This window comes from Fopius arisanus, unplaced genomic scaffold (assembly GCF_000806365.1).
Source record: "Fopius arisanus strain USDA-PBARC FA_bdor unplaced genomic scaffold, ASM80636v1 scaffold00061, whole genome shotgun sequence".
NCBI lineage: Eukaryota > Metazoa > Arthropoda > Insecta > Hymenoptera > Braconidae > Fopius > Fopius arisanus.
This window is the reverse complement of record NW_011887800.1, coordinates 529313-545308: the sequence shown is the minus strand read 5'-3', so window position 1 is coordinate 545308 and position 15996 is coordinate 529313. Positions and strand designations below refer to the sequence as shown.

General features: G+C 35.5%; 1 protein-coding gene across 3 annotated transcripts; it reads left to right on the top strand.

Annotated features, from left to right (window-relative positions):
- The first annotated feature begins 6 nt into the window (after positions 1-6).
- On the top strand, positions 7-4499 carry LOC105268802 (uncharacterized). 3 transcript variants are annotated; one of them, XM_011308634.1, is made up of 8 exons: positions 7-367; positions 512-775; positions 846-2041; positions 2263-2457; positions 2896-3316; positions 3404-3702; positions 3847-4107; positions 4175-4499. In XM_011308634.1, the coding sequence occupies exons 5-8, from the start codon at positions 3262-3264 to the stop codon at positions 4373-4375; spliced, it is 816 nt and encodes a 271-aa protein (XP_011306936.1). In that variant the 5' UTR covers positions 7-367; positions 512-775; positions 846-2041; positions 2263-2457; positions 2896-3261; the 3' UTR covers positions 4376-4499. The 3 variants fall into 3 exon arrangements, with proteins under 3 accessions (XP_011306936.1, XP_011306934.1, XP_011306935.1); XM_011308632.1 differs by lacking the exon at positions 2263-2457; XM_011308633.1 differs by having other exon boundaries at positions 846-2457.
- The last annotated feature ends 11497 nt before the right edge of the window (positions 4500-15996 follow it).

The following is a 15996-nucleotide window of genomic DNA, read 5'->3' as shown; positions in this document are numbered from 1 at the left end:
TGTAAACGTGATTGTATAATCATTAATAATAAATAATCAGATTATTGCTTAATTAATTGGTTACTTTTAAGATGCTAGAAGTGAGTGGATAGACCCTTCTGACCTTCCATTCATTGCATCTATATCGTTGAATGAGAAGCCCCACTGCAGTGGCCTTATCTACGATTCAATTCATGTTATCACAACTACTACCTGTGTGCAGGGAATTTCACCTGATTTGCTACGTATACGTGCCGTGGGCTTGATGTCTCCATTTTTTCAAATGCATTACTCTGTTAAATCTTATGTCACTCATCCATCATACAGCCAAATCGGAATGCAGGGCAAAAGTGGTTCATACACCAGACATGATATTGCTGTCATAACGGTATTCAATTTAACATTTAATTGAAATCAATTTCAGTTCTTTGGCATGATCTCGATATTGTGAGACAGCTTGCGTAAATTATAAATCTTGGAATTGTTCACCATTACTAATAATGATTTCCTTTCTCATTCTTCAAACAAATAGGTGGATCCGCCTTTCGTCTTCACTCATCGTTCTGATCCAGCTTCGTTCAAGCAAAGTAGAGAAGTTATCTCTCTATTTCATCGTCGTTATTATAAATATGTCGGATGGATTCAACCTGCCTACATTTCCCAGCAACCACTCAAGCACGCTTTACATGAGTCAGATGTCACCCTTGATCGGCATGGTCAACAGGAGGATACCTACTACACAGCAGTTTTGCCAGATATTTATTCACGTGGGCGGGACAGGTTGATGCAATGTCAGGTGAGAACAATTGGCTCTATTTAATAATCTTTGTTTTCAGCATTATTATAATTATTATTTAATTTATTAGAGAAATAGAGGTACACCGATTTTTGCCCAGGACGATTCAAAAGTCGTCGCTATTCTAACAGATGTAAGTTTAATATCGAATGATACGATATTGGGGACATTTCTTAAGGTGAGGAAGTACATGACTTGGATTCAGCAGACTATCGAAAGAAATCCTTCTTCTTCATCCTTCGAATCAATTGAGCTGGAGTAAATTGATTATTCTTCTTCATTGATCATGCCAGTGAAGTGCGTTAACATTTTTAATGTCACGTTATGTTTTGCTAATGAGTTATCTTCCTCATTTCAAGAAAAATAAATAAAATTTGTCTTTCGCACGAGCTGTTGTGAAAATTATTCTGTTCTTTCCCTTTCTCTTTCGAATGCAATTTGACCGATTTTTTGATTTTCTAATTTCAATAGCAAGTTGTCGAGAATTTTATGAACGCACATGAAGCACCCAATGGATTGCCATTTGTTTTTTCTCAAAATATTCATCTTAATGGGCTTGTTCGTCATATCTTATTCGTCATATCGTCTTATTCGTTATATCGAGCATTAAAAATATGTATATGATATTGCCTTTTTTCGTTTCTTAAGAATATTGTCGGTGTCCTATACTGAATAGTTTGATGCAAAATTTTGATACCGTGAAATGAAAAAATGAGTTGAAATTTGGTATGATCGTAGCTTTTATTCGTTCTACGCTGCTTGTTCCTTTTCGGAAAGTTCCACTTTCTGAGTGAATACGAATAAAGAATTCGACTGGATAAAAGTGGGATTTTCTTTTAGAATCTGTATATTGTGCACAACGCCCATGGGATTGAGACATTTTTTAATGAGCAAATCAACTCACATAATCCATTTGCTCCTAACCAACTTGCCTTCAAAGAAACTCTGAAAATGGGTGATTTTTTATGAAAATAGAGGCTTTTGACTGCCGACGACATAATTATTTCATTTTTGACGGCTATTATTATTGTATATTATTGTTTGATGTGCTCCAGATTGGAATTAATCGCGTACATTTTGAACACTCATTTTGCGAAGTGTGCAGAGACAGCAGGTTAGGAAATCAAGAACATTCCCCTCGAAATGCAGCAATTTCCGTCGTGAGCTGCACATTATTCGCCCAGAAAAATGATATCCTCACTGCTATGATTTTTTTTACAATCGGGAAAGAATGCAGGATGAAGATGACTGCGCGGATGTATTAATGTAAGTATTATACTCCCATTTTCTCGAAACAATTCTCTCGCGTTCTTCATTTTTTGCTTGAGACCAAAAGCTTTGTAAGTTTTCGAATATTCTGCGGAATCCACTAATAGAATTGGTAGATTCTTGAGGAGAAAAAAATACATGTTGAGGGGTCGCCACATGAAAGCGGCATAAAGCTTCTGTCGCTAAGTTTGTTGATCATTTTTTTGTCTTCTTTTGAGGCATATCATACCCTCATCCTCTGATATCGAACGCGCGGAATGGACGGGATGCTGCGGACGACCGTATAGGAACAGGGCTGGTGGCACGCGTTTTCTTGGTCACATATTTTTCAAACACACTCTTGTCTGCCTTGATGAATACATTGAAGCCTGATGCCACTGGCTCATCTGCACTATGACTAACTGGGACAGACGGTGAACCACCAGTTTGGAGATGTTAGTTAATTCCAACATCAACAACTAACATTCCCTTCTTTCACCTCAACTGAAAAAAATCACCGAAGGATTCACGAATTGAATGTGTTGGATTATTTTTTCCGTTCGAATTTCAGTCAATGGAATGCTTTTATTTGATTTACATAAATTCTCATGTAATTATGTGACACCATTAGAAATGAATGAATTAAAAATTCATTGAATTCAATGATTTTAGTGATGAAAATCGGATAATACTCATCTATTCCACTCACATTATTTCATTTAAAGAGTTGTTGCTGATATCTTCTCATTTTTTATATTTTTTTCAAAAAATATCCGTGCGTATGCATATATGTGACCAAAAAGTTTTTTGACTATTATTCCAAAGACAATTTGTCACTTACATTTCACCCACACTTAATTGATTTGTTGCAGTATCCTTTGTGGAGTTCGAAGAGAAGACGATTAAGTTACTTAGATGTTTTGAGGCGAAAATTCCAAGATCCCATTTGCAGCAATATTCTCAATTGTGTCACTATACTCATCGTCACATTCGGAATGCCCCGATCTCCGGTAATCTTTATGATTTTTCGGAAATTGTGAGAACAAGTATAGTAGTAAAAAATGATAAGGTAAAATATTCTTTACAACCATTTCCGTATTGCTGTGGACTTTTCGTATAGAAGAGCTTTAGCTTTTGTACATTGCATTGTACAACGAAGATATTTTAGACCATAAAGCGTGAATACACCAAAGTGATTTGCATCTGTTTTTCTTCTCAACTACATCTTGAGTTTCGTAATGAAGACCAATTCATTGTGCTTCATGATATTGCTGCTTCTTCGTATTTCTCACCGTAAGTGTAAACGTGATTGTATAATATATAAATAATCATTAATAATAAATAATCAGATTATTGCCTAATTAATTGGTTACTTTTAAGATGCTAGAAGTGAGCCGATAGACTCCTCTAACCTTCCATTCCTTGTATCCATATGGTTTAACGAGAAGCTCCATTGCGGTGGCATTATCTACGATTCAAAGCATGTTATCACAACTACTGGTTGTGTGCAGGGAATTCCACCTGATTTGCTAATTGTACTTGTCAAAGACATGATGTTTCCATATTTTAATGAAATGCAATACTCTGTTAAATCATATGTCACTCATCCATCATACCGCCAAATTGGAATGCAAGGCAGAAGTGGTTCATACACCATAGATGATATTGCTGTCATAACGGTACTCAATTTAACATTTAATTGAAATAATTTTCAGTTATTTGGTATGATTTCGTTATTGTGAGACAGCCTGCGTAAATTATAAATCCTGGAATTATTCACCATTACCAATTATGATTTCCTTCCTCATTCTTTGAACACATAGCTGGTCAATCCTTTCCTCTTGAGACATCGTCTTCGTCCAGCTTCGTTCAAGCAAAGTGGAGAAGGGCTCACCTCTCTACTTAATCGTCGTCCTTATAAATATGTCGGATGGACTCGACCTACTTACCTTACCCCGCAACCACTCGTTTTACATGTGTCAAATGTCACCCTTGATCGGCATGGTAAAAAGGAGGATACCCACTACACAGCAGTTTTGCCAGATATTTATTCATGTGGGCGGCTGAGGTTGACGCGATGTCTGGTGAGAACAATTGGCTCTATTGAATAATCTTTGTTTTTAGCATTATAATTATTATTTGATTTATTAGGAAAATAGAGGTACACCGATTCTTGCCCAGACAGATTCATCAAATTCAGAAGTCATTGCTATTCTAACAGATTTAAGTTTTATACCGAGTGATGCGATATTGGGGACATTTCTTAAGGTGAGAAAGTACATGACTTGGATTCAGCAGACTATCGAAAGAAATCCTTCTTCTTCATCCTTCGAATCAATTGAGCTGGAGTAAATTGATTATTCTTCTTCATTGATCATGCCAGTGAAGTGAGTTAACATTTTTAATGTCACGTTACGTTTTGCTAATGAGTTATCTTCCTCATTTCAAGAAAAATAAATAAAATTTGTCTTTCGCACGAGCTGTTGTGAAAATTATTCTGTTCTTTCCCTTTCTCTTTCGAATGCAATTTGACCGATTTTTTGATTTTCTAATTTCAATAGCAAGTTGTATAGAATGTTATGAAAGCACATGAATCACTCAATGGATTGCCATTTGTTTTTTCTCAAAATATTCGTCTTAATGGGCTTCTTCGTCATATCTTATTCGTCATATCGTCTTATTCGTCATATCGAGCATTTAAAATATGTATATGATATTGCCATTTTTTCGTTTTTGAAGAATATTGTCGGTGTCCTATACTGAATAGTTTGATGCGAAATTTTGATACCGTGAAATGAAAAAATAAGTTGAAATTTGGTATGATCATAGTTTTTATTCGTTCTACGCTGCTTGTTTATTTTTCGAAAGTTCCACTCCCTGAGTGAATACAAATAAAGAATTCGACTGGATAAAAGTGGGATTTTCTCTCAGAATCTGTATATTGTGGACAATGCCCATGCCAGTGAGATATTTTTTAATTAGGAAATTAATTCATACAACCCATTTGCTCCTAACCAACTTGCCTTCAACGAAACTCTGAAAATGGGTGATTTTTTATGAAAATAGAGGCTTTTGACTGCCGACGACATAATTATTTCATCTTTGACGGCTAGTATTATTGTATATTATTGTTTGATATGCACCAGATTCGAATTAATCGCGTACATTTTTGACAGTCATTTTCCGAAGTGTGCAGAGAGCAGGTTAGGGAACCGAGAACATTCCCTTCCAAATGCAGCAATTTCCGACGTGAGCTGCAAATTATTCGCCCAGCAGAATGATATCCTCACTCCTATGATTTTTTTTACAATTGGGGAAGAATGCAGGATGAAGATGACTGCGCGGATGTATTAATGTAAGTATTATACTCCCATTTTCTCGACATAATTCTTTCGCGTTTTTCATTTTTTGCTTCAGAACGAAAGCTTTGTAAATTTTTGAATCTTCTGCGTAATCCACTAATAGAATTAATAGTTTCTTGAGGAGAAAAAAAGACATGTTGAGGGGTCGTCACATGACAGCGGCTATAAAGCTTCTGTCGCACAGCTTGTTGCTCATTTTTTTGTCTTCTTTTGAGGCATATCATGCCCTCATCCTCTGATGTCGAACGCCCGGACTGGACGGGATGCTGCGGACGTCAGTATAGGAACGGGGCAGGTGGCACGCGTTTTCTTGGTCACATATTTTTCAAACACACTCTTGTCTGCCTTGATGAATGTTTTGAAGCCTGATGTCACTGGCTCATCTGCACACTGGAACAGACGGTGAACCACCAGTTTGGAGATCTTGGTTAATTCCAACATCAACAACTAATATTCCCTTCTTTCACCTCAATTGAAAAAAATTACCGAAGGATTGACGAATTGAATGTGTTGGATTATTTTTTCCGTTCGAATTTCAGTCAATGGAATGATTTCATTTGATTTTCATTAGAAATGAATGAATGAAAAATTAATTGAATTCACTGATTTTAATGATAAACATCCCATAATACTTGTCTATTTCACTCACGTTATTTCAATTAAAGAGTTGTTGCTGATATCTTGTCAGTTTTTATATTTTTTCGATGAATTTCTGGGGCATCGTCGATCAGATTGTCGTAAAAAAATGTATGTTTTTAGGTGTTATCAGTCAACAACTCACATAAATTTTCATCGTTGTGTCTATTCTTCCAAATTTGTGGTAATTTTGTGAATTTCCGCAAAAGTTTGCTGGGAACGTAGGAAAATTTTTTCACGGCGAAGAAAATTTGCGAGACATTGCGTAGTGAAAATCTTAAAATGGCAATATTTTTTCACGTCCATTTCATCCACCGATTCTCCGAAACTTGTAAAAAAAAAATAATAATTGTAAAATTAGAAGATATCGACAATCATAACCCCTTAAGCCCTCGCGTCTATACTGACGAGAATGAAATTGATATGAAGAGCAAATTGAATCCATTCTTTCTATCTTCTACGGGTAATATAGAAAAGTGTAAGACTCAATTATGTCAAGCTATTTAATGGCAAATTAATTGTACTCGGATGAGGGTCATCGGTGAATAGGGATGATGATGGTTGGGGCTGCAGGGTATAACTCACGTTAATTTATCATGATGCCGCAATGATACGATGGGAGGATGATGGTGGGTGGAGGGAGGAGACAATTGAAGAAAATGGGATGGGAATGCGTATGCAGCATTGCAACACTGCAGTATTGAATGAGGTTTTGAAGCGTCAATAGAGAGTTGTTTTTTTTTAAGTTGAAAGAAGAGGAGTAAGAATAAGAAGAAGAAAAGCGGGTAGAGTAGGGGCAGATGGTTGGGGATCGCAGCCAAGTGGCAGCGGGCACGCGCCAACAACTTGGAACATCTGCCGCTGTACTCCTATCCCCAGGCTCACCCAAGAGACCAACCACCGACTCCCAGTGCCAGTTTCTTATTTCGTATCTTTTCGGCTTCTTCCCTCTTTCCTCTTCCCTTCTCCTATGTATATACCATCCCAACCAGATCTGCACCTTTCTTTCACGCCAAAGGAGCACAACAGCCCCCACCACATGGACACTCAAATTTTTACAGATGTCTCGTACCTCTCTCTTCATCTTTTTTTTTTCATCCTCTTTCTTCCGTCTTTGGATTTTTCCGCAATTGATCTTGATCCTTATTGTCATTATTTTACATGTGAAAAAATCCTTTCATTCACTCTCCTCAACTGGAAATTGCAATGGTCGGAATAATCTCTTTTGCCAAGTAATTGTACTGTTATTCAGGCAGAATCATTTGGTCAATTGGGGAAGGGAAATTTTCGGGTCAAATTGTTGGGCTGTGATGTACGGAATTTTTTACTCGAATTATATATCGTATATCTGTACGCTATATTTTCATATCCCAATCTGATCGATAGTTTTCAATATATCTCAGAAAAATAGGAACAATAACAAAAGACTGGCAGAACATCCTTAACTGAGGTTCACCAAATAAATGTGTATGCTAGTAATTGTATGTTGGAATATGTGTGTCGCATTTTTGAATTTTTTGTTGCAAATATATTTCGTGCCAATGTTAAATATATGCTAAATATATGCGTGTAAATGTGTGCGCTGATGTTTATTCATCTTATATCGAATCGTATTATAATCGTACATAATTGATCTACTTAATCACCTTTCAGACATTTGATGTTATCAGGCGGATAGGAAAGTTTTAAAGAATATATTCCTCTCAAGGGTGATATTTCAAGACATTTTTGTAGAGAAAAATCCAGTAAAAATTACATACCTATATTCCGTAATCTGCCAGTCAAAACAGTATTCAGTAAAAATTATGAAAGTTACGCACTTTTTCACTGAACTTTATGTACTTTTTCCTTAATTGAATTTTTCTCTCCGTGGACTGTCAAATATATGTTTATAGCATTTTCGCCTAAATATATGTGTGTATATCAATTGTAATTGTGTGTGTGTGTCAACTATCATTGATGCATATTTCGCAGATGCAGACTTTCCCGCATGATTTAATGGAACTTTGTGAAATTGAAGTATAAACTGTAGATTTAAGGAGTTATAGCCAATATCTTTTCATTTTTTGAGTTTTTTTTATAAATTTTTGAGAAACGATTAATAAAATTGACGCGGAAACATGCTGTTCAATGAAATTTAGTCAGCATAAAATAATTTTTGTACATTCCCGGTGAACTTTTTAAGAATTCCAACAAATCACCAAAAATTTATGCAATTTTTAATAGTTTTTCCATTTTTTTCATTCAGGTTAATCTTATTAAGAATTTTCCTAAAATTTACAATAAAGATGAAAAGTCAGAAGATATCTACAATAACAGCTTAATAATAAAGATAGATGAAGATTTAATTTATGCTTACCTGAATTTCCGGAAAAATTCTGATTATTTTCAATACGAATTCGATTGAAAAATGTCTTGAGCTTTCCAATATAATTGGAATTCGTATTAAAAATAATCAGAATTTTTGGGAATTGTAATTAAAATAATGTCTGGTAAATCTCAAGCCATCAAATGGCGCGATCCCATACATGAAAAAAATATATCCCAAGAGTTTCAGCTCTGGATAAAATGTTTCAAAAACAAGGCAGATGTCTTGGCAACATATTACAGAACTTGTTTGAGAATCAGATTTCGCACGGAAGCGCGAGCCCATCCGTACTTCATTTGCCACTACTGTGCAGGTGATCTGCAGAAATGTAGAAGAGGAAAAAAAAGGGAAGAAACGAAAAGTAGTGAGGGGAGTGCTGCTAATATTCCGCGCGTGACTGGGCGGAGAAGTTTCCAACAAAAAAGAAGAATTACGGTGTAGGAACAAGTGGATAATTGCATATAGCTTGTTAATAATATGTGTGTAAAATTTTTTCGATTATTTAATAAATAAATAATTCCGTACATAGTCAGTAATTTTCCATCAATATGTTTAAAAATGTGATCGGTACTCGATTTTTGTAAAGGTATCATCATCATTGAAGAATGCCAAAAGATCGATTTTTCGATTTTCGATTTTCTGTACCCCCAGAAAGTGCGTTGAATACGAATCCACTACCCAACATTCTCCATTAAAAAAACAATTACCCAGAATTTCATTATATTTGAACAACAGAAAAAACCTAAATTAATAATAGTGTTATACCTGTCGCCATGCAAATTATTGTTACGATATCAATGAACTCATAAAGCGAAAACTTAACTTTTTTGGTAAGTGCTTACATATATGAAATTTGCTTAGATGATGTGAAATTACGAAAAATCTGCGATATCTAATCTGTTTCGACTTTTCTGATTAAAAAAACTCGCATGTAACCCAAAACCTCTACCGCACTTGTTGCATAATATACTATCCCGGATTGAATATATGGATAATCGAATGTTGTGCGGTATTGTTTGGAAAAAATGTCCACACATCTGGAGACATCACAACAAATCATTTGTGGGAATGCTAGAGGACAAAAGCAATCTGGACAAGTTGTGTGCACTGACACTGGCCACTTGTCATTCTCCACGCGGTGAAAAGGTGGTGCATCTCGCACTGGAGATTTTTTCAAACCGACCACCAGTCAAGTGAAGAGGTAGAACGACAAAGGTCTATATGGACATTAAGTTACAATGTGGTGACCATGGAACCAGATGGTGGCTTTCACCTTCATAAACCATTTTTCAGTTTTGTCATTTTTATTTCCAAATAGACCCATTGTATTTTTTAAAATTTCACGTTTCGAGATTATGTCTCAGAATAACTTGAAATAAACAGCAGAATAGCAAAATCATGGCTCACCTTGTAAAAATTCAAAATCGGAAAATCAGTTAAGGTAACTTTCACCAAAATTTCCCAAATTCCTGGAAAATTAACATTATTTATGGAAGAATCACTTCTCAACGAGTTATTGCCGATATCTTTTCATTTTTCACGTTTTTTTTTCATTTCTCAGGAGCCCTGGATCAAATGAACGTGGAAAAATATATCGTCTTTAGATTTTGTCATCATTCAATGACTCACAAATTTTCATAGTCATGAGTGTATTTTTATAAATTCTTTGAAAAGTTCTGAGAATTCTCGGAAAAGTTTATGACGTAGGAAAATTCTTCGACGGTGATGAAACTTCGTGAGATATTAAACAAGAATAAAGAAATAAAAACGCTATATTTTTTCATGTCAATGTCACCAACCCTTAGTCATAAACAAAAAAAAAATTTGAATCCGATGCACATAGGGAGCAAGCGATATATGTAATCGATGTATAGACTTCACTCTGACGGACAGACATTCACTGCATTATGATGACGTGAGTTTCGTCCTGCAATATGGAATGCTTGCATCAGATTTCTATTTTATTGTCCTCTATACGGGCGATTTTTCGGGCACTTGACAATGGGGTACCACAAAAATAAAATTTTTCTGCGGGAAATATAATCGTTTTGCTGATAGCCTTTTCACCCGGTCATGACGTTGACATCAAAAAGAAAAAGAACAGAAAAAGAACAGAAAAAGAACATAAGTTCTTTTTGTCCGGTACTTGTACTCTATTTAATTTTCATTAATTTTCATCCCGCATGAGTCAAATGCCCGCCAATCTCTAGTTACGCGCAAAATTTTTTTCTCCATCGAAAAAAAAAAAACTGGGGTATCGAATATTTTTTCATGATAATTTTTTTTTTATTCAACACCCATAAATCATTTTTTATGGATAGAAGAAAAAATCTCGTTCGCACTCATAGAATTCCATATTTATTTTTCTTTTTGTTGTCTGCATTTTTTAACGGTTTTTTTACCCAGACTCATTTCCGATCTCATATATGATCACCCCCACATGAACCACCGATTCTAGAATTCATTGGATTTTTCCAGACAGCCGATTTATAACTCAATTTCTAAACGGGAACCCTCGCAATCATTCAAGTTCCTTGGGGATGAACCTAAAAAATATTCTCCCTTTAACTACCACCTACTTCCTCTAGGAAGGGAAAACTCGGTTGACATCTGCTCTGGTTCTCTTCAAAAGACATAAAAAATGGAGCCGAGGAAAAAAACATTGAGGATGCAAGAGAAAAGGGTTGGATCAACATGAAGGATTAAGGAAGTTCCACACTCGTTATGCCAAAATTTCCGTTTTTTCAATTTTCCAGTAAATTATTAATGGGATTGACGTAAAAAAATGTAACGTTGTGTGTAATCCATCATTATTTAATACAATTACTATTTAATGCGATCATCTTCATGCATTTCTTCTACACTTATAATTATATAATTCTTTTTAAAAGTTAAGAAAAAACACAGGAAAATATTCTTACCATCTGGAAACTTCCTGAGTCATTAACTAATGACAAACCATAAAAACGTTATATTTTTTTACGTCAATCCGTACGTAAGTTTGTCAGAAAAATTGTTTAAAAACCTGAAAATCGCGGGAGATATTGGAAAAAATAACTTGCAACAATACCCTGCTCTTTACAGTACATACCAACTGGAAAAACCATTCGAATTTACTTATGCGAAGACGATAATTTCTCTTTCTGTATTGATTTAATTTGTTTATCAACACCACGAACCACATACCTCGTCGCATCGATTTCGATAAAAATATTGCGTAAACAATATATTTTCCTCGCATGAGAGAAAAGTTGTCAATTCGAATGGCATATGGCTCATGAATCTTCCCCAAATGGTTTCACAACTCAACAAATCACCAAGCATCCCCTCTGTCGATCTCCAAAGAGCGTGCACACAGAATTGTGCAATTTTTCTTTTCATTTCATTAATTCTCTAAAGGCCTTAGCCAATGTTTGGGTTGGCGATTTCGTCATGGTGTTAAATACAAATAAAAAAAAGGTGTAACCTTGATGATCGAGGAGAGGATGTATCCTGGAAAGCGTTAGCCTGACCTATCCCTATTATTCCGGCTTGAAATCGGCCGTTGAAGTACACATTCTGGCTCTGACGAATCTTCCTTCTACAGCTACTGGTTCTAAAGTTATTGAAGACCCCGATGTTGAAATAAGGAAGAGAATAGTTTTTGAGCCACATATAATCTCGTACACCAAGGAGACAGATGGAAAGGACAGAGATAAAGCTCTGGGTCATGATTCAAAAGATTCTCTCCCTTGGTTTTTTAGGGTGTCTTGCAGCTGTTGTTGCCTTAAACTCCCTCTCCTTGTTGCTTATTTCTTGAGGGCCCAGGTTGAATGCTTCAACATATAAGAAAATCAAGAATGAAATATCGATCGAAATCCTGCAGCTTATTGATTCTTAATCGACGTCTGCATTCTTCCAATATGCCTCAGATTTTTTCTTCAAGATTTTTTCTCAATATGTTCACAGATGTCTACTGAGTCAAATTTCCAAATCATCATGGGACTTTGCTGCTGCAGAATTATTAATAATTGTACATCAGTCCATAAATATCGACGGGTTCCACGACTAGAAAACCACGAGAGTGACCTCATTAGGAACGCTTGCACCCAGCCTCATGCCTCATACACGAGTTCAAACTAAAAATAGATATAATGATAATGACAAGAAAAATAATATGTCCAAAGGGTTGTATCACTCCATTAACCTTTTCAAAAATAATCTCCCTTCCAATGATAAATAACACGGTAGAGTTTTCTTTTTTAATTAAAGAGATGCATCTCGTCTGGCGGTGCGTCACATGGCGCGGATTGGTGACTCCAAAAATATAAAATTACATCTATTTTCTTCGGGATTGTGTTTTTATTTTTTCTTCTTCTTCTTCTTCTTCTTCCAGATGAAGAGAAAAGGGGCGGTGAGAGTGCCTGCTGGCATTAAATGAATCCGAAGGAGTCAGTCGCCAAGCGTAGGAACAGCCACCACCGTCAGACGGTTGAGCTGCTGAGCAGGCAATTTGTCTAGGAGTTCGACCATCCTTTGGTATTTCGTTAAATCTCGGGGTCTCATTATAACTATCCTCAGTAATCACACGCCGCTACATAAATGCACTCTGAAAATTCATTACTTTTTTAATGTTTTCGATCGAAAATACATGTGGGAAATAAGTTTAGTGCGCTTTTAAAAAAGATTTCATCTAGCTGAGAAGTTATAAAAATACTTGTATAATTGACTTCTTTTGTATAATATCTTAATAATTTTCTCCTCAGGTATAATATTCTAAGACTTTTAAAATCATTGAAATATTTCCCGAAAGCTTCGTTGTAAACAAATACAGTTGTCTTTCTGCAAAGCTTAAAATATTTGTTTGTTTGTGGATTGTTATTCGGTGGATTATTTTTCGGTCCTGGATTTCGCTGGGTAACAATTTTCATAAAAACGTTAAATCGGTTAGAAAGAAATGATGAACGATTGTCCAATTTCTGAAATAATTAAAAATAAATTAGTATCGCAGCCCTCGAATACCGCGATATTTTGAACATTCCACTGAAGCTCATAAACATTGGATCAGTCACAACTTGTGATGGCTCATTTCTATGGACGCAATACCTAAAACATTTTGAATTTTTCGGAGCGAAACAGTATCCAAAAATCAATCTTGACACCTTGCCGTGTTATACCATAAAACTCTTCAAACTGTAGTTCGCAGAAAATATTTACATCTTCTGGTAACCGCATAGCGGGTGAGTACGAACACTCTGGGCAAAACATAGAACTGAGAATAGTAGAAATATATTGGTCGTATACTGGTCGTTATTTCTTTCATATTACTCCCCGACAGTTGGAGTTGCAATAAAAATTAAAATGCATGTCACCAAATGTCACAACTGCCAACGATTTCTTTAAGCCATCATTTTGGTATTCAGTTAGTCTTAGTCTTAGTTTTCAATGCATTGAAAGAAACAATACATCTTTCAATTAAACTTATTGCTGGCATATAAACTCAAGAGAGGAATTTCAATAGGAATTCTAAATAGAGCATCCAGTTATTTATAAATGGATACAAATTACAATCGTCTGAAATACAATACCTTGGTCAAAATTATTTAGCTTCTCAGTGCATTATTCTATTATTTCAAATTCTTAAAACAGTATTATGATGAACGTGGATTTTTTGTTAGAAGAAAACGTAGCAGACAATTACAGCCACATGTCATCCGAAAATACCTGAAAGACTAAAACGGCAAAGCTAACTGTTTACATAACAAATGCCACAATCGTTCTTTTATTCATTTTCATGTGGCTGCATAACGGTGGACGGTCATAATATGAATGGTTCATTTATCTTACCCCTTTTTCGTTCATGGAGCAATAAAATATTAGTATTTTCTACAAGACAATTAACATCTTCAATTTGCCGGGTCTCGCGCGTTCTCCAAGACAGCACATGTAGCACATGTTGGAGGAATGATGACGAAAACGATCCCAAGAAAAATGAAGAAAAGCATCTGTTGCTTTTGGGACCCAACCAACACCACCATCACCACCATCACCAGGTGCTAGCCACCTTCCGTGTCTTTCACCCCTCTTTTTTTCAAGGGAGGGGGCCTTCTACATACCTCTCCTGCTCCTCCTACTTGCTTTATTCCTGAGATTTCCACCATCTGCACCCTAAACCTTTTCCCCCACTCATATTACAACCTCAATCCAGTCCTACCATTTTTGCATCTTTTCCATTGATTTCTCCAAGTACTTTCATGCCTCGCACATTATATCATTATCACATATATCTAACTAATTAAGACACTTGGTTTAATGTCATGATTTCACTTTTTTATTTTTTTTAATTTTATTTTTTGTTTTTTTTTATCATTTCATTCGCTCTAACCATTTAAATTTCCTAGATTATTTCAGTTAAAAAAAATTCTATTATAACATCTTTCTAAGTTCTCAGTTCTCAGTTATGGCTCCCTATACGCGAGTTTCTTAAATGTTTGATTTGCAGGAAATCGAGAAAGAATTAAATATTAAGAGAGCTTCTTTAGTTAAATTGGCGATCGCTCTGAATTTTATTCGATAATAATATTACCCCTCAAAAGAGGAGGTCTTTGGGCTCGTCGTCAGCGTGCTTGTCCTATGACCAAAGCGTCCCAGTAGCGCAGGTTCAAGTCCCGGAGGTACAAAATGTTTCATCGTCGGAAAACGAACTGATAGTCTGTGAACCAGCGGATAGGGGATTGGCCTGGGTACTGTGTAGGTGCTGAGAAGGGTTGGTAAAAGATATACTAAGATCACACCATCTGGGCACCACCCCATTTATTTAAATTTATTACCGCTCAAAATATTCCAAAAAATATCACAAGTCAAAATATTATAATACAAATATATTACTTCACAGGAATATTAGTCCGAAAAATGTGACAAGCCCAGATTACGATATCATTATATTGATTTCAAAAATATTGCAAGGGAAAAAATTATTATATAATTTGTTTTTATTATTATATAAATTCATAACATACTAAATACTGCTTAAGGATTCCTACTTCGTGATTTGGAATACTTAAAAATTATTGCTACATTGAGGGGCAGTCGCAGCGAGTAAAAGTTCGAGGGTAATTGAAAATTATATATCAAATATGAGAACCTATTATATTTTTCCTTGTTCTTGTAATGCTTCGAAATAATCTGTGTTGTTGAAATATTTTTAGCTGTAATGTTTTTTGTTGGGTTGTTTAATAGGTAATCATTTAACTTTTTAAAAGTACTGATTTTATAAGAAAGACGACTTGATTTGGAGCAGACATATCAGATATAGAAAGGAGATATAGAAGTCAATCGTATACTCCGATCAAATATGAGATAACAAACAGGGCAACCACAGCAATCACTATAGCCATGACAGAGATAAAATACCAATTTTCCCAATGTTTACCGGAAGATGAATACGATGATCACGTGATTATCGATTTCCACCACTCCTTTTTGAAGAGGTCAATAGCAGTGAACACCCTCTCCACCCACTTCTTCGTCGTACTCAGATATGAGGCATTCCTCGTCAATCCAGGCACCTGTTTTTTCCGATATCGCTGAAAGTTCTGAAAAAAAAATCTATACTTTTCTGTGGGTTA

Coding starts and splice junctions, on each gene's coding strand:
- LOC105268802 (XM_011308632.1), top strand. CDS start 3,262: ATGAAGACCAATTCATTGTGCTTCATGATATTGCTGCTTCTTCGTATT. Junction 3,317..3,403: donor GCTTCTTCGTATTTCTCACC/GTAAGTGTAAAC, acceptor GTTACTTTTAAG/ATGCTAGAAGTGAGCCGATA. Junction 4,108..4,174: donor TGAGGTTGACGCGATGTCTG/GTGAGAACAATT, acceptor TTGATTTATTAG/GAAAATAGAGGTACACCGAT.